The sequence below is a fragment of the Narcine bancroftii genome, chromosome 5 (assembly GCF_036971445.1).
Source record: "Narcine bancroftii isolate sNarBan1 chromosome 5, sNarBan1.hap1, whole genome shotgun sequence".
In the NCBI taxonomy this organism is placed as follows: domain Eukaryota; kingdom Metazoa; phylum Chordata; class Chondrichthyes; order Torpediniformes; family Narcinidae; genus Narcine; species Narcine bancroftii.
Window position 1 is genome coordinate 91,568,377 of NC_091473.1, and position 19,161 is coordinate 91,587,537.

A 19,161-nucleotide genomic window follows, 5' to 3' on the forward strand; every position below is an offset into this window, starting at 1 on the left:
CAACAATTTGCTTTATCCTACTAATGTGGCTCAACCCACTGAGATTTGCCAACAGTGAAACGAAAATCTGCAGAGGCTGAGTGGACTTCATTGGTCCCAATTGGACATGTAATGCACACACATCCTGGAGAAGCGCAGCAGTTTACACAGCAACCCTAGAAAGTTGAAAGCAATCAACATTTTTGGCTTGAGCGCTTTGATGAAAATATGAAAAAAACAGGTGGACACTTGAATAAAAAGGAAGGGAGGAAAGAGAAAGAGTACGGGCTAACAGGAGAGAGGGTGGAAGAGAAGGAAATGATGGGGGCGAGGGTAGACAGTGAAGAGGGGCAGCCCTTTGATAGAAGGAAAAGAAGGGGGTGGGGAGCTGACAGAAAGGAGACCAGAGTAGGGGAAGAGAGAGTTTGGGACAGAGGGTTAACGGAAATAGAGAATACAGTATTGATGCTGTCTGTTTGGAGGCTATTTCCTGCAATATGATATTTCTGTTTTATTACATGACAATAAATAGTATCTGATCTGACTCCCACGACGTAACCCACAAATCCAGTGATTTTTTTTTCCTTCTTCTCCACCTCCACACTCCAGCATCTGCAGTCTCTCGTGTCTCCAAATGGCTTTGGTGTGTGTCTTGGCAGTGAATGTTGATTATTTCATCCAGCATGGGTATTTAACTCCGTTCCAAACTTGATGCCAGCTGGAGAAATCTGTGATGAAAAATTGCATGTGAATAATTTGAATGGAGAAGAATTGTTGCATGGGACTAGGGTAACAATAAACTATATACTTTTTTTAAGTCAGCACATTTAAAGTGCCACAAGTTTACTTTTTAAAACCTGAAGGAGACCCTGAATCAGTCTTCTGTTCCATGTTCATCTGACTCCATGGCCAACTGATTGGCACAGATTTTAAAGAAGTTCGCGGCCATGCTTCTGAATTTCAGCATGAACTACACAAAAGTTGCAATGTTGATACATTGTCCCTTTTCACTTCTGTGGTTAAATTGATGGATTGTCTTTTCCCTTAGCTAATTTCTCATTGTAAGGTAATGAGAAAGGAGGTTCTGCATCTTTCAGATTGGCCTTGAATGAACTAAAACTTGCTGCCTGTGACAAGCTGTTGTCAAACATAGCAGCAATGGATGTGCCTATTCCTGATCCAACAATGACCACAACTTAGTACGAAGGACTCTCCAGTCCAAAACCATCATGCTGGGATGCAAGAATAAAGCTTGTGTGAGAAACAACTGAAAAAATGTTGTCAGCTGGCTCAATTGGACCCTCAACCATTAAACGTTTTGAAGGTCCCCGATACCCAAACATTCAGAAACCATTGAAAGTCAATGACCTAACCAAACATGCTAAATCACTTCAATGTTTTAGACATGTAGACACATTAAAGCAAACTCAATGACAATAATTAAAAATGTGTAAATTACAGTGCAGCTGTCCCCTCCATAAATGATGCACTCAGTTTTCTGAGCATCGTTAGGTGGACAGTTGCTTCCCATCGCTGTTGATGGCTGGAGCAAATTCAGAATTCACTGTTGGACTTTGCGAGCACAGCTGGGGAATCAGCACTAAATCTCGATCAGAAAGTGCGGGTGTCACACACTTGCAAGGGAGTTTCAAACAAGGAAGAACAGTACTGAGTCAAGCACAAGTCTGCAGATCCCATGGTTGAAGTAAAAACAAAATGCTGTCAAACTTATCAGATCAAACAGCATACTTTCTGCAGCAAAGATAAAGATTCATAACAGTGCTGAGCAGTGGTCAGTTCTACATGGAATTGTGAGCATTTTTATCAGATTTTGGCCAATGTGTGGGCAGCAAACCTAAACATTGCTTTCAAAAGAATTTCTCTTCAGCCATGTATTACAGAAAAAGATGCACTCTCTGAGGCACTTGGTTGTTGTTTAAATGTAGTATGTGGTATTATTGGAGAAGAGTGCCAATAAATGGTGGCCAAGAGTCATTGGTTAACCATGTGTTTTTCTGCACATTATGTCAACGTATTGGCTGTGTTGTTGTTGGATGTCGGAGCCTGTTTCCATAAATCTTTGGAAAAAAACATCAACTTCTTTCAGTGAATTCCCCACTGTAATTGCAGCTTTCACTGGAGACTCGGTTTAATTTGTGCAGCACTCAGCTGGTAGTTCTGCACCACATTTACTCAATTATGTTGTTTTGCTTTTACAGTTTTGATTTTATTGTATGGCCCAGTTTCTCTTCTGGTGGCCCTATAAAGTGAATGGACAGCTAGTCTGCCTCACTTGCGTGTTTCCAGCAAGTACAAAATAAATTTCAAGCCAGTATATAATGCCAGAGAATCAGGTCAGTGCCACGTTGAACCACGTGTCCTGTTTAGATGAATCAACAAAACTCAGAGTTTGTAATTTCATGAAGAGGTTTGTTAAAGCCATGAATTATGAACTGATGGAACTGTGTGAGAATGCAAAGCCATGAAATCAGAAAGCTAGCTACTTCTAATGTTCAGGTTATCCAGACAGACCAAGGAGATGTTTGCATAGTTGGATGTTATTGATTTGACATTTTATCTGGTTCTCTAAATACTTCAGAAAGTGTCAGCTTGGCAGGGTGCCTATTCATTGCATTTCTTCCTGCGCAGAGAAGGTGGAAATTCAAGGAAGCAAGTTTAAAAAGGAAACTTTCAATTAGAAAACAATAGTTACTGAAATTAAATTACTCAAAGCAAATAAAAATGAAGATATTTTGATTGCATGCAAAACAATCTTAGGTAATAGAACCCAAGGACCTATTCTTTCAGGTTGAGAAATTAACTATTTCACCAGATGAGAAATTTTTTTGGTCAACAATTTTATTTTATTATCTCTTATGGGAAGCATTGGTAATGAAAGGGCAAATGAAGATATGTTCACTTTTATTGGCTCCATTGTGTCAATGCTGTAAACTAGGCAGATCTAATGGTACTGGTGGTCCTAGTTCATATGTAAGAGGTTTCATATGTAAGATGTTTGATCCTGTTTCCACCGATGAAGTTTTTCAATGGGAACCACAGGATGGTAATCTGATGAGAGACTCGCGTTTTTTTTTCTTTTACCATAATGGGGACTGCCGGGTTGGACGCAAGTCAGATTCACCCCACTGTTAGTGCCTTAACGAAGTCTTAAAGCAATTTTTTAAAAAAGATTTCAACAAATGAACCGTTAATGAAGAATGTCAATATATGTACAGTACAGTACCTTTAATAAAGATACTCAACATATGAACTTCTCGTAAATAATAAAGTCAATGGACATGGGCCTTGGTCTGGCGCTGAGAGCGGGGACCTCGGGCTGTCTTGGGGAGTGGGGACCACTGAAAACAATACTTTTAATATAAAATATCTACTTATCTAGTAGTTTTAATAAAGTTTTTAAAAAAATTTGGTCGTATGTGTGGGTGGACATAATTCACGTAGGTTGGAAGTCGAGGACGACCTGTATCTTTGTGTCTGTGATTTGAAACCTGCTCTTTACTAAATAGCCTCAATGATTGAAAACTGTTGTACATTAGTTAATTTTAGGCATGGGTCTGTGAGGTGTAGGTTATTTTTGTGCAATGTTTCAAATATCAAGATGTGACTTGACAAATAGCTGCATGGTCAAGTAAACTTTCTCAAACTGCAACCACAGATAATTACTGCTTGGCTGAAATGCTGTCTATTAAGCAAGTGGTAATTCTATTTGCTTGCAAAAATTATTCCCCTGAAGCAGAGGCTATCAAAACTATGGGAAATGATTTTTCTAACTGTGTTTAAATCTGTAAAGAAAAAGTACAGATGAGCATAAACTAAACTTTGAGCAATTAAAATGAGACTGCAGACAGGGCGACATAGTGGTTACTGCAATGCTGTTACAGCGCCAGTGATCAGGACTGGAGTTCTCCCTCCATCTAGGAACATAGGAAGTAGGAACAGGAGTAGGCCAAAAATGGCCCATCAAGCCTGCTCCGCCATTCAATAAAATCATGGCTGATCTAATTTATGACCTAACTCCACCTACCTGCCTTCTCCCCATATCCCCTAATTCCTCTATCATGTAAAAATTTATCTAACCAAATTTTAAATATGTCTAATGAAGCAGCCTCAACTACTTCCCTGGATAGAGAATTCCAAACATTCACTACTCTCTGGGAAAAACTATTTTTCCTCATCTCAGTCCTAAATCTACTCCCCCGAATCTTGAGACTGTGTCCTCTCATTTTAGTTTTTTGCCCAGCTCAAAAAACCTTCCTACATCTATCCTATATCCTATATGTTTCTATAAGATCTCCTCTCATTCTTCTGAACTCGAGTGAATACAATCCTAGACGATTTAATCTTTCATCATAAGTCAACCCCTTCATCCCAGGGATCAACCTAGTAAACCTCCTCTGGATCGTCGTCTCCAAAACCAGTATATCCTTCCTCAAATATGGAGACCAGAACTGGACACAGTACTCCAGGTGCGGTCTCACCAGTACCTTATGCAGTTGCAACATTACCTCCCTACTCCTGAATTCAATTCCTCTAGCGATGAAGGCCAACGTTCCATTTGCCTTCTTAATAACCTGCTGCACCTGCAACCTAACTTTTTGCGATTCATGCACAAACACTCCCAAGTCCCTCTGTACAACAGCGTGCTGTAGTGGATTTTCCCCTGGGCTCCAATTTCGTCCCACCATTCAAAATGCACCGGGGGTATAAGTTAATTGAGTGTAAACAGTGGGCACGGGCTCGTGGGCCGAAATTGCCTGTTACCGGGCTATATGTCTACATTTTTAAAAAAAATAGAAATATGTATAGACCTTTTAACTTGTGACAGTGCCATTGTTACGAATAGAAATGGTTTTCGTGTGAGGGATCAACAGATGGCAATAAAATAATAAGAGAGTTTTGACAAATTTTGACATGTGTGATGACTATTTTAACAACAAAGTATTTTTACCCCCTCCATAAATCTTCGTCCGCGAAGCCAAGCCAAAGAAAGAAGAAAGAAGAGATTATGGAGTGTGAAAAACTTTCACTCTATATTCTTGAAATGTGAAAAACATCCATCAATAATTTGTAGTTTCTGCCCTTCTAACTTTGGATTGTTGCAGCACAGATAATTTTGAGCTGTAAGTTTGGTAGTTAATCTTAAAATATGAATAGTTTAAAATTTAAATTTAGACATACAGCATGAAAACAGGCCCTTCCGCCCCATGAGCCCATGTCCCCCAAATTCATCAGTTAAGCTACAAACATTGTGCATTTTTGAAGGGTGGAAGGAAACCGAAGAAAACCTACGCAAACAAGGAGCGAATGTGCAAACTCCCTGCGGAAAACGCCAAATTCGAACCTGAGTCGCTGGTGCTGTAATGGTGTTGCGCTAACCTCCATGCTAAGTGTACCATGCAATTTTTAATTTGAAGGCACCCCTGTTTCTTGCTGTACCTTGGTTAATTTAACAATAAATTTAAGCAGGAAAAGAAACTGGGTGGGTGGGGGGGGGGGGTTGGTAGGCGTGGGTGGCGGAGTGGGGAGAAGCCGGTGGTTAAGCATTTTGTCTTGTATATGAATTATTTCCTTCTTTGGCACTGTGACAACAGAAAACCTAATACCCTAACACTTTATGGGATCGATCCAATGGTTAGTTAGGATTCTTTCAGATGAAAACCAAAATTAGGCTTTGTTAAGAGTTGTAGATGAGCTTGCAGAGGTTTTTTTTTTCCTCAAACATCAGTTTTCACTCTTCTTACCAGAATTCTGTAACTTCATCTTTTAATCACTATTGTAGATGATGGAAGGTAACATTTATATGCAGTTCATATTCGTATTTTATGCATTTGTATTGGTAATGCAAATATGGGCAAGGAATAGCTAAATACTTTGTGCTTTGATGTTAATATTCTGTGCACAATTTTTGTTCCTTGTAGAATGTGCCACTGTTTTAACTGTTAAAAATAGTATATTTCTTCTCTTGAAGGTGTTGAGTCTTACCGTGTGATTCTGAACTCCATTTATCTTGCATGTAGTGTTAATTGCTATTCTTCATGCTCTATCTAGACACAAAATGTGAATGGACTATTTGAAAGCTGGCAGCTGGTCCTGATCTATATCCATCTCTGCCTTTGGTAGAAGGGATTTCTAGACCTACTCATGCTGCATCTCCCTTTCTACTCCCTCCCCACTCTCATTCTCTCCATTTACTCTGGAAGGTCAGAGGCTTTTGTATGTACTATGTAGCCCAGGATTGAATTAACAAGATATAAATGTTTGCATAATTGAACTAGGTAAAGAACTTTTTGTAATGGTTCTTATTCTACAGGTTACTTTGCAATAAAACTGGATTGCAAGTTTTGTTTATCTAATTGAAAATTATGGTATCTAAATGGTAAAAAGAGCTGGGGGAGGGCATTTATGATTCATCACATGCAGAAACCATTGCAATTTTAGGACATGAAAATAAACATGTAGTGATGACTCTTTATGTTCTTCTGACAGCTGGCGAAAAAGATAAGAGAGAAGTTTAATCGCTATCTTGATGTTGTGAATCGCAACAAGCAGGTTGTGGAAGCATCCTATACAGCTCACTTAACGTCACCATTGACGGCTACCCAGGACTGCTGCACGATTCCACCTTCAATGATGGAGTAGGTATTTTTTCCACCCACTCTACAGCTCTTTTATGTGCATGGTTATGAATGTCAATGGATCGTTTGAAGGGCAGTCATTCCCATGATTTTTCACAGCTTTTTAATGCTTATCCTTAGAGTGTTGGCTCTCCTGGAGTATAGTTCCATAATTTTTGTTCCATTGTTGAGGTTTAGAGTTGTATACATTGTTTTACCATAGACAATAGACAATAGGAGCTTCGGCCCGTCGAGCCAGCACCACCATTTTACAGATCATGGCTGATCACTACCATCAGTACCCCTTTCCAGCCTTATCCCCATAACCCTTAACTCCTTTGCCCACTAGAGTCTTATCTAACTCTCTTTTGAACATGATCTGTTGTGTAATTGGATCATGGATTTCCTCACCTCCAGACCATAGTTAGTGAAGATTGGTAAGAACTTCTCCTCCACAATCTCCATCAGTACCGGAGCACCACAGGGCTGCATTCTTAGCCCTCTGCTCTACTCATTTTACACCTACGACTGTGTGGCTCAGTACGACAATAACACCATCCACAAATTTGCTGACAATGCCATGGTAGTGAGTTTTGTATAAAGAAAGGTGATGAGTCAGCATTCAGGATGGAGATTAAAAACTTGGTTGAATGGTGCACCAACAACAACCTTGCACTCAATGTCACCAAAACTAAGGAGCTGATTGTTGACTTCAGGAAGGGAAAGCCAGAGGTGAACGATCCAGTGATCATTGGGGTATCAGAGTTGGAGAGGGTGAACAATTTTAAGTTATTGGGAGTCATTATCTCAGAGGATCTTTCCTGGACCCAACACACCAATGGCATGGTGAAGAAAGCACATTAGTGCCTCTGCTTCCTCAGGAGTTTGCAGAGGTTTGGTATGACACCAGAAACCCCAGCAAATTTATACAAATGTATGGCTGACCGGCTGCATCACGGTCTCGTACAGGGACCCCAAAACCTCTGAACTTAAAGCTCTCCAAAAGGTAGTGGACACAGCCCATGACATCACAAGCAAACCCTCCCCACTATCAAGGACATCTACAGAGAACATTGCCGTCGGAGAGCAGCAGCAATGATCAAGGATCCACACCATCCAGCATGTGGCCTATTCTTGCTACTGCCATCAAAAAAGAGGTATAGGTGCCATCACTGCTGGGATGCCATCAGATTATTCAGTACAAATTGATTCTTAACCTCAGTAAGCAGAACTTCTTACACTATCAATCCTGAAGCATCATTCTGATGTCTGGATCTGGTGGATTTTTATCTTTCATGTTCTCTTGTAGTATGCACTATCAGGTTCAGGAACAACTGCTACCCCTCCACCATCTGACTCAACAACAAACTCAATCAGGACTCATTTAATGTTTACTTGTAAACATTATAGATTTTTGTTTATTTTCTCTATATTGCACAGTCAGCTTGTTTACATGCATTATCTGTTTACGGTTCTTTATTTGTTTACGTATACGCTATGTACAGTATTTTTACATTACCAGAAGTGGTAATTCTGCCTCGTCTGCAGAAAAAAGAATCTCAGGGTGATATGTGATGTCATGTATGTACTCTGACAATACATCTAAAATCTGTTTAATTGCTTTTTTTTGGTATAGGTTAGGTGTCAGGCTATGTAAAAGAATTGCATAATGGTATCATTACAGTCCAATTTTAACTGCACAGAATGGTTCAATATATGCCAGCTTCAAGACAGTAAATGTAAAAAATCTTGGCTTTTGATTTAGCTATTATTCACTCTCATATTGGTACAATTAGACTATCATTCCCATGACATCTTTTATCTGCTAACTCAGTACAGACTTTATTTCAAATCTGGCATTGACCAAGTTGCCACAGGTAGCCAACCCCCATCGCTTCAATCTGCCCCTCTCCATCCTGGACTATCATCCAGTCATCCAATTACCCAGTCTCCTCTCTTCAGTACTTTGCTCCCCATATTCTGAATTCAATTCATTAATCCTCTGTTCTTCCTAATTCCTTGCTCTTTTGATTCCACCCCCCCCCCCCCGACCTTTGATAATCCAATTCTACCCCCTTCCTTATTGAAGCACCTTTGACTGACTGAATACTTTTGGAAAGGCCTTTCTTCAGTGTTTGATGTTTTCTTGCTTGATTTCTGTTTGACTGCATTTAGCAACACTATAGACATGAAGCTGATTCACCCATGCTGGCAACTACCACTCTACATTTTCATTATAACCTTGCTTCCACCAACAACCCAATCATCTCCTGCCCCTGCTGTGCTCAAGAGCCCACCTCACACTTTTTTATGGTCAGATATCCAGCTTTGATTGAGTGTTTCTTGAGGGAGACAAGGTTATAAACAAGTTCTGTATCTCTGCAGTGATACCATTATCGCTCCAGAAATTGTCATGAACTGATGTGAGTGAACTCATAATCTGAGCCAATTTACCCTGAAGATGAGAATCAGATCAAGTTTCCATCTCTTTCAAAATACCACTTTGTTTCACCCATGAAGAAATATCTCTTGCCCTCTTGGTGAAACTCTTGTCCATGCCTTGTGACCGTGAATGGTTTCTCCAGTTCACCCTTGCTCCTTATTCTTGAACTCCTCCAAAGCCCTGCAATTTGTAAGTTAGACCACCCTGTGTGATGTTTGACGTCAACTGACCTTCAGGATCTCAACCCTTCAATTTAAAATATTCTCCTCATAGACAAGTGATTTTTATTATTCCTCTTACTCAGTAATTTCCTTTATCCTCCTGCACAAATTCTGTCTCTCCAACAATGGATTCCTGACCTCTTCCTCCTCAGCCACAACCTATTCTTGTTCCCAGTCAGCTTCATCGCTTAATCTGGAATTTCCCTGAAGGCATATGTCAAGTAGTCTCCCTCTGATTACACCTGCATGAAGCATCTTGATAAATTATGTTGTGTCATGCTTTATTATTGGTAGTTGTTATACTCCACTGATGCATCTGTGCATGTTACATTTATCAGTAAGTCTACTGTCTTGTTAAATATGTGGAAATACATTATTCTGATTTTTCTTTTATTAAAAATATAAATTAATCCCTCCATTTCTCCTTCCAATCTCAACCCTCTGTAAAACCTAAAAACTGCATATCTCCAGCAATGTAGATATATAGTAATTAAAATGAATTAATAAGTTTTAAAAAAAACCTGGGTCCCAAAGATGTATCTCAGCTGAATATATTTGCATGCTACAAGAGAACATGAACCATCAGATCCAGACGTCAGAATGATGCTTCAGGATTGATGTTGTAAGAAGTTCTCCTTACTGAGGATAAGAATCAAGTTGTACTGATAAATCTGATGGCATCCCAGCAGTGATGGTGTCAGCAAGTTGCTTGTACTCTGGTGCAGTTAGGCACTGTAGGAGGTTTTGAGCCTTGGGTTTTTTCTGTTATTCATTAGGAATCCAAGCTTGGTAATTCAGTACAAAAGATTCCTTCAATGGATGAGTAACTTCATTGATGTCTCTAACTCAGTGTGAGCCACAGATTGGCCTCAGTACCCCATGCTTTCAGACAGCTGAATTGAAAATAGCAATGCATTCCCAACTCTGAGGAGGAAACTGATGATCACTTTTGAAAGCTTCCTGATGTGAGCCTGATGAAGTACCACAGCCCCGATTTGGACTCTTGTGTAATTACTCCATGGCTGACTTTAATTTCTGTTTGCAACCCTTGGTGCCCGTTAACTGTTTTAATAGTTGCATTTGGACTTGGCAGTCTGTGGATTGTCTGGAATTTTTGTTCAAATTACTGTCTAATTTTAAAAAAACTGTTATTCACCAGAATGTCAGTCAGAGCTGCAGTAGTTATGTGGCTTCATGACTTCTCCATGTACCAGATGTCTTTACCAGTGATTTGTTTTCATCACTCTAGATCGAGAACTAATGCAATGGATCTTATTTGTTGCAAAGCATTTAGGAAAGGAAGTGGTCAGATATGTTTCCCAAATCCAAATGTTTAGATGTCTTTAGCAAGTCTTAGAGGTTGAATAAGGATATCTTTTGGACAGCAGGACAGAGAGAGTGCAGAGCACTGTTCTAATCTCCTGTTGAAAAATTAGTCACAATTGCATTTTATGACAGGAGGGACTTCCTCAAGATGACAGCCAACATCATAAAAGACCCCCATAACCCTGGTTTTGCAACCTCTTCTTCAGTTTATTTCCAAAGGCTATCAGGCTCCTGAACCTCCCTCTTCTTTCTTTGGCTTGGCTTCGCGGACGAAGATTTATGGAGGGGGTAAAAGTCCACGTCAGCTGCAGGCTCGTTTGTGGCTGACAAGTCCGATGCGGGACAGGCAGACACGGTTGCAGCGGCTGCAGGGGAAAATTGGTTGGTTGGGGTTGGGTGTTGGGTTTTTCCTCCTTTGCCTTTTGTCAGTGAGGTGGGCTCTGCGGTCTTCTTCAAAGGAGGTTGCTGCCCGCCAAACTGTGAGGCGCCAAGATGCACGGTTTGAGGCGATATCAGCCCACTGGCGGTGGTCAATGTGGCAGGCACCAAGAGATTTCTTTAGGCAGTCCTTGCACCTTTTCTTTGGTGCACCTCTGTCACGGTGGCCAGTGGAGAGCTCGCCATATAACACGATCTTGGGAAGGCGATGGACCTCCATTCTGGAGACGTGACCCACCCAGCGCAGCTGGATCTTCAGCAGCGTGGACTCGATGCTGTCGACCTCTGCCATCTCGAGTACTTCGACGTTAGGGATGTAAGCGCTCCAATGGATGTTGAGGATGGAGCGGAGACAACACTGGTGGAAGCGTTCTAGGAGCCGTAGGTGGTGCCGGTAGAGGACCCATGATTCGGAGCCGAACAGGAGTGTGGGTATGACAACGGCTCTGTATACGCTTTTCTTTGTGAGGTTTTTCAGTTGGTTGTTTTTCCAGACTCTTTTGTGTAGTCTTCCAAAGGCGCTATTTGCCTTGGCGAGTCTGTTGTCTATCTCATTGTCGATCCTTGCATCTGATGAAATGGTGCAGCCGAGAGGGGTAAACTGGTTGACCGTTTTGAGTTTTGTGTGCCCGATGGAGATGTGGGGGGGCTGGTAGTCATGGTGGGGAGCTGGCTGATGGAGGACCTCAGTTTTCTTCAGGCTGACTTCCAGGCCAAACATTTTGGCAGTTTCCGCAAAGCAGGACGTCAAGCGCTGAAGAGCTGGCTCTGAATGGGCAACTAAAGCGGCATCGTCTGCAAAGAGTAGTTCACGGACAAGTTTCTCTTGTGTCTTGGTGTGAGCTTGCAGGCGCCTCAGATTGAAGAGACTGCCATCCGTGCGGTACCGGATGTAAACAGCGTCTTCATTGTCTTACAACACCACTAAACTACGCTTACACCATTAAAAGGCCTGTGTGCACAATTTTAGCACCATTTTTTTTTCTTGCACTAAGGTAACTGTGAACAATTATTATCTATCTTTTGTATTTATTATCTCCTTTGAATTTAAATTTTAATTACATTTTTGTAGTTTGTATGATACAAGTAGTGAAAACTACCCAACGGATTATTGGCATCCAATTGCCTACCATTGAAAACACCTATAGGAAATTATGTCTGGGCATTATCAAAGATGCACACACCCAAATCACGGACTATTCACTCTTCTCCCATCGGGCAAATGCTACAGGAGCCTTCGCTCGCGCACCAGTGGGCTCAAGAATTTTTTTTAAATGAAGTTGTGACTATGTTGAACGCAGGATCACGGCGCTGAGTGGAACTGCACTCGTATTGTCAAATCAGTACTTTTTAACAGTTCATTGTTAAACAGTTTGTGGGTTTTAATTGCACATATTTTACTGTGATGTATACAGCACTATTTTTAAAATTCCCGTTGACGCTGATTGTATTTCATTGGCTGGAGGGTTATGGGCATTGTGCAGGGAGGTGGGACTAGCAAGGGGTGTTTTGTTCGGTACGGACTAGAAGGGCCTAATGGCCTGTTTCCGTGCTGTAATTGTTATGTTATGTTAAGTATTCGACTGTAGCAAGTAAGAATTCTGGTGCATTTGTACATTTTACAAACTATATGACAATAAACTCATTATCATTATAATGTTTGCAGCCTTATACATTGTGCAACTGTGCCCACATCAGTGATAAACTTTTACATACTCACTGAAAATGCATTAAAATCAATACAAAGTTATTGATTAACTGCTGCATCTGCCAACCAAAAACATTAAATTCTCATGTGCGATGTGCATCATTTCACTGGATGTCGTGTTGTATTCATTTCATTGAAGTTGATGAAAATCTGAACAAAATTAACTGAACCTAATTCTGTTTGGAGATATATTGCCCAGCAAAGATATATGTCAGGGATGGTATTATAAATGTAAAACAATACACTGAAAGGTTAATAGGGTCAGAGCTAAAAATTAAATACTGCAGTACCCATTAATAAATTATGCAAAGACTTTAGTGCACTTGTTATTTACTAGTTAAATAACTTTTCTAAAACCATCAGAAAACAATTTTCTCTGTATTTATTTCTCTGCTAATGCTACCTACCTGTGACCATTCTCAGCACAAGAATCCAAGACACCCCTTTGGTACTTTGCTCAATTGTTGAAAGGGTTGATGTCTCCTTGAAGGGTTCGATTAGCATCTATCCCTGAGCATTGGTGCAAAAGAAATATTAGAAGGATTTTGAAATTAGATCAAAATTTAAAGATTAACTTTATTTGTCACAAAAACTCATTGTGAAGGGTTCTTGACCAAAAGACCAACAGGTTATCTCCAACCTTAAATACAACCACCATGTATAGAGGATAATTTATGGAGTATGAGATTACATGAAAAGGAAGATGAATTGACACCGAGCAGTAATCACAATATGATTGAGTTCAATTTGAAATTTAACAAAGAAAAACTGAAGTCAGATGTGTCAATATTTCAGTGGAATAAAGGGAATTACAGTGGCATGAGAGAGGAACCGGCCAAAGCAGATTGGAATCAGGCACTAGTAGGGAAGAGGACAGAGCAACAATGGATGGAGTTTCTGCAGAAATGAGGAAGATGCAGGAAAAATGCATACCAAAAAAAGAGGAAATATTAAAATGGAAAAAGTGTGGCTGACAAGGGAACTCAAAGCCAACATAAAACTAAAAGAGAGGGCATACAAGGAAACAAAAATAATGGGAAGATGGAGGATTGGGAAGTTTTTAAAAACTTGCAGAAGGTAACTAAAAAAACTCACCTGTGTGTGTGTGTGGTTGTGTGTGTCTATCTCTAGTTCAGAATTCAACATCCATCATCCCCTCAAAACTGATCCACAAATTCTAAGACTTGGGCCTCAGTATCCCACTGTGTAATTGGATCCTGGATTTCCTCACCTCAGTGTGGATTGGGAAGAACATCTCCTCCACAATCTCCATCAGAACCAGTAAACAACAGGGCTGTGTACTTAGTCCCCTGCTCTGCTCGCTCTACATCTCTGACTGTGTGGCTCGGTACGACCATATTTGCTGATGACACCACAGTAGTGGCCTGTATGAAAAGGAGGCAATGAATCAACTAGTGAGATTGAAAGCATGGCTGAATGATCTACTAATAACAACCTCTCATTCATTGTCACCAAAACCAACGAACTGATTGTAGACTTTAGGAAGGGAAAACCAGAGGTATACCATCCAGTTATCATTGGGGGATCAAAGAGGGAAGGGTGAACAAATTTAAATTTCTAGGAGTCACCACCTTGGAGGATCTTTCCTGGACCCAACGCACTAGTAAGAAAGTGGTTAGCCCCTCTACTCTTTCAGGAGTTTGCGGCAGTTCGGCATGACATGTGAAAATTTGGCAAACATCTACAGATGTACAAGGGAAAGTGTGTTGACCAGCTACATCACAGCCTGGTTCCAATACCTCTCAGCAGAACGCCTTCAAGAGGAAGTGGACACTGCCAGTACATCACAGGCAAAACTCTCCCCACCACTGAGAAAACCTACTTGGCATGTTGCCATTGGAGAATGACAACAATCTTCAACAATCCACACCACCTAGAACATGTCACGTTCTTGCTGCTGCCATTAGGAAAGAGGTATATAGGTGCCATAAGATTCTAGGTTCTGGAACAGTTGCTGCCCTCTACCATCAGACTCGTCAACAACAGATTCAATCAGAGACTCTTTTAAGGGCTCTTACTTTGCACATTATTTATTTACTGAATATTTATTTTTTCTGTCTTTGCATAGTCATTTTTTTTTACATTTCTTTCTTTGCTTACATTTCTCCCTTTTGGATATGTATTTTTTTTACAGTTTACAGTACTATATAACCATATAACCATGTACGGAGTGGAAACAGGCCACATCGGCCTTTCGAGTCCACACCGGTTCATTAGAACAACTCCACTAGCCACTTGCAGAATTCCTTTGGAAAATACTTTAAATAAAAATTTTGTGGCCAGTTGGATGGCGACCTTTAAATTATGACAATAGTAGGTAAATAAAATTATTTTTCATTGTCCTTAAATATATCATACTTCCCTTTCTATATGATTCTTAATGACATGGAACACAACAGAGAAGTCCTACCGCGGATCTCCATCGTGTTCAATAAAAGTAATTTACTCAAACAGTCACCTGCAACTTTTGAGAACCCCCATGTTCCAAATAACATCATCACATTCAAATGTCATGACATCACTTGGAACCTCCCAAGCCAGTTCAATTAAGCCTCCGGTGAGCCGTTACAATATAATAAAACTGAAAAGTCTGCAGATCCTCAGCAGGTCAAAAAACATCTATAGGAAGAAAAGGGCCACCTGACCCTTGATCAAAGTAAGAGCAAAAAAACAGGCAATAAGTAGAAATTCTGCCTGTCATGCAGGAAAGAGAATCACAGATTTGATGTGATGTCATATATGTAGTTTGATGATAAATTTGAACTTGAACTCTAGAAAATGACACTGGAGAAATAATAATGGGAGACAGGAGGTGGCAGAGGAGCTAAATGAATATTTTGTGGCAGTATTCATTAGCATTGTGCTGGATGTCCAAGGGCACTGGGGAAGGGCAGCGAGTGCAGTTACTATTACAAGGGAGTAGGTGCTCAGAAAGCTGAATGATCTAAGGGTAGATAAGACTCCTAGATGACATAGATTGCATCATCAGGCTCTGAAAGAAGCAGCTGTACAGATTGTGAAGGCATTGGTAACAGTCTTTCAGGAATGGTTGCACAGGACTGGAAAATCACAAATGTCACTCCACCATTCAAGAAGGGAGAGAGGCAGCAGAAAGGAAATTATAGACCAGTCAGTAGTTGGGAAGATGTTGGGGTGAATTGTCAAGGATGAAGTCATGAAATATTTGGAGGAACATGACAAGATAGGCCAAAGCTAACTTAGTTTCCGTAAGGGAAAATTTTGTTTGACAAACCTATTGGAATTCTTTGAAGAGGTGACAAGTAGGCTTGATAAAGGAGAGGCCATGTGTTTGTGTATTTGGATTTCTGGAAGGCATTTGACAAGGTGTTGCACATGAGGCTACTTATTAACAAGGTAAGACTCCATGGTATAATAGGAAACATGCTAGTGTGGATAGAGTATTGGCTGATGGCAGGATGTAGAGATTTGGAATACAGGGATCATATTCTGGTTAGTTGCGAGTGGCATTCCACAAGGGTCTGTGTTGGGGCTGCTTCTTTTCATGTGGTCTATCAGTGATTTAGATTATAGAATGAATAGCTTTGTAGCCAAGTTTGCAGATGATACAAAGATAGATGGAGGAGCAGGTAATATTGAGGCCACAGACAGTCTGCAAAAGGAAAATGGGCAAAGAAGTGGGAAATGAAAAAGTGTTGGAAAATGTATGGTCATGTACTTTGGTGGAAAAAGTAAATGGGTAGACTATTTTTTAAATAGGGAGAAAATTGAAAATTTTCAGATAGAAAGGGACATGGGAGTTCTTGTTCAGGATACCCTAAAAGTAAACTTGCATGTTAAGCCATTAGTGAAGAAGGCAAATGCTATTCTGGCATTCATTTCAAGAGGAATATAAGAGTAAAGATGTGATGTTGAGGCTTTATAAGGCTCTAATGAGATCTTAGTTGGAATATTGTGAACAGTTTTGGGCTCTTATTCAAGAAAGGACGTATCGTTGATTTGAGAGAGGGTTCAGAGGAGGTTCACGATTGATGAGAATGAAAAGGTTACATGAGGAACAATTGTAGGCTCTTGAGGTCTGTATTCATTGGAATTTAGAAAAAATGGGGGAGGGGGGTCTCTGCAACATTTTGAATGTTGAAAGGCGTGGACGTAGAAAGGTTGTTTCCTTTGGTGGGAGGGTAAAGAACAAGAGGGCACAGCTTTAGGATTCAAGGGCGTCCACTATGAACAGCTCGGGAAAAATTCTTTATTAAGAGAATCTGTTGCCACAGGTGGTTGTGGAGGGCAAGACATTGGGTGCATTAAAGACTGAGGTTGATAGGTTCTTGATAAGTCCAGGCATCAAAGGTTATGAGGAGAAGGCTGGTAAGTATGGCTGAGTGGAGAAAATGGATCAGTTCATGATTGAATGATGGGGAACCCTTGATGGGCTGAATAGCCTATTTCTGCTCCTATGTCTTATGGCCAACATGTCCTGCTAAGGGGCTCATTCAGGAGTTTGATGGTTTCAGGAAATTAACTGTTCTTAAGCCTGTTGGTGTGTGCTTTCGCATTCATAAGCCATCTCCCCAATGGGTGGAAGGAGAAAGGTATGTTTTGGAGATTATGGGTCGTTGAGCCTGTTAGCTGCCTTTCCTTGGCAGCAGGAGATGAAGATGAAATCAATGGAGAAAGAGATGTGTGTGTTATGTTGTGTTATATTCATTAAGTTCTGTAGAATCTTCTGATTTTGAGCAGAACGATTTCCATGCCATGCTGTGATGCGTCCTATAGGTAGGCGTTCAGTGGTGTACCAGTAGAAATTGTTGAGAGAGAATATATTGAAATTCATTGGTCTTCTCAGAATGTGGAGGTGCTTGGCATTTTCTTGATCATCGTGCTGATGTGCTTATCCCAAATCGGGTCACTGGGGAGATTGATTCCTTAGAACTTAAAGATATTAACATTGACATCAATGGCATTGTTATGGACATAGTGAGAACTTATACCCATCTCCTGAAATCACTGATCATCTCCTTCATCTTACTGATGTTGAGGGTGAGGTTGTCATCCTTGTTCAGTGCCACTAGACTTTCAGTCTCTTTCCAGTGTTCAAACTCATTGTTATACCACACTCCTGTGGTATAATTGGCAAATCTGTTGGTGGAATTGAACAGAATTTGGCATACAGGGAATGTCGCAGGAGACTGAGTACACATCCTTGAGTGTGATTGTGGAGATGTCATTACCCACTTTTGCAGATTGAGGTCTGTTAAATGGAAGTCAGGATCCAGATGCAGAGGTAGGTGCTGAGGTTTGAACCCCGAAGTTTGGGAACATGTTTGATGAGGACTATAGTACTGAAGGCAGAGCTGTAGTCTATTAGCAGAAGTGTGACATGTGTGCTTAACCTTCAGGTGTTCTAGGACCCAGCTGAGAGCTAGGGAAATGGCATCTGATGCGGATCTATTTGACTGATAGGCAAATTGAAGTGGGTCAAGGTGACCCAGGAGGCTAAAGTTGATGTGAGCCATGACTAGCCTACTAAAGCACTTCATGATGGTGACTGTCAAAACCACCAGTTGGAAGTCACTTTGGCCTAAATCATTCTTTGGTACTGGCCTTCTTAAAGTAAGTGGGGACTTTCAACAGTTGTAGAGAGAGATTAAAAATGTCTGAATACATTGCCAGTTGATCCATGCCGGCTCTCAGGACACATCACAGGGCTTCATCTGGACTGGTTGCTTTCTGCAGGTACACTTACTGGAAGGACACCCTGACTTCAGGAACAGTGACCACAGATGTGGCATAATTTGTAGTAATCGATGTGGATGTCACTTCCCAGTTGGTTGTTGGAAAATATACATAATGGTATTGGAGAGAGAAATATGGAGCTGTTCTTGTCTGCAATGTCTCATAGTTTAATTATTTGCCAGCACTTGCTTCTTTGTCTAGTTTGAGATGAAAAGTAAATGTCAGCTCAGTTGATGGATACACAACTGACTGTGGAATTGAATGAACCCAATTAGAAAAATTCCAGGCTTGCTGCCTGGGTGATGCTGATCTAACAACATATCATAGCTTGGCCAGCAAAGAGAGTGCTGCGTTTGACACAAGTTCTCCTAAGGGAACGGGGGAAAAAAACTAGCTTTGTTTTCTGCCTGAGATTGGCTTTTTTTTTTATGAAGTGCACATTTGGAGGTACTAAGATTGGTTTTCTTATGATGTCCCAGATGGACGAATAATAATTGCCAGCTTACATAGATACAGGCATGAAATGTGGCCTGAAGCAGAAAACAGGCCATGCAATCGTACTGCAATACAGCTGGTGCTCCAGGTGAAGAGAAAATGAGCGAGAAGGTGAGGTCAAACATTTTGAAATGCAGCATATATTGCTTGGGGATAAAAAAGAATCAGTGGACTAATGGG

At 40.7% G+C, this 19,161-nt stretch overlaps 1 protein-coding gene across 4 annotated transcripts in view; it reads left to right on the forward strand.

Moving 5' to 3' along the window:
* cachd1 (cache domain containing 1) overlaps positions 1-19,161 on the forward strand; it is a 212,497-nt gene that overhangs the window by 138,926 nt on the left and 54,410 nt on the right. For all 4 annotated transcript variants that reach the window (XM_069938340.1, XM_069938342.1, XM_069938339.1 and 1 more), the window contains one exon: positions 6,487-6,635. In XM_069938340.1, coding sequence (XP_069794441.1) covers positions 6,487-6,635 — 149 coding nt within the window. The remainder of the gene's footprint in view (positions 1-6,486; positions 6,636-19,161) is intronic.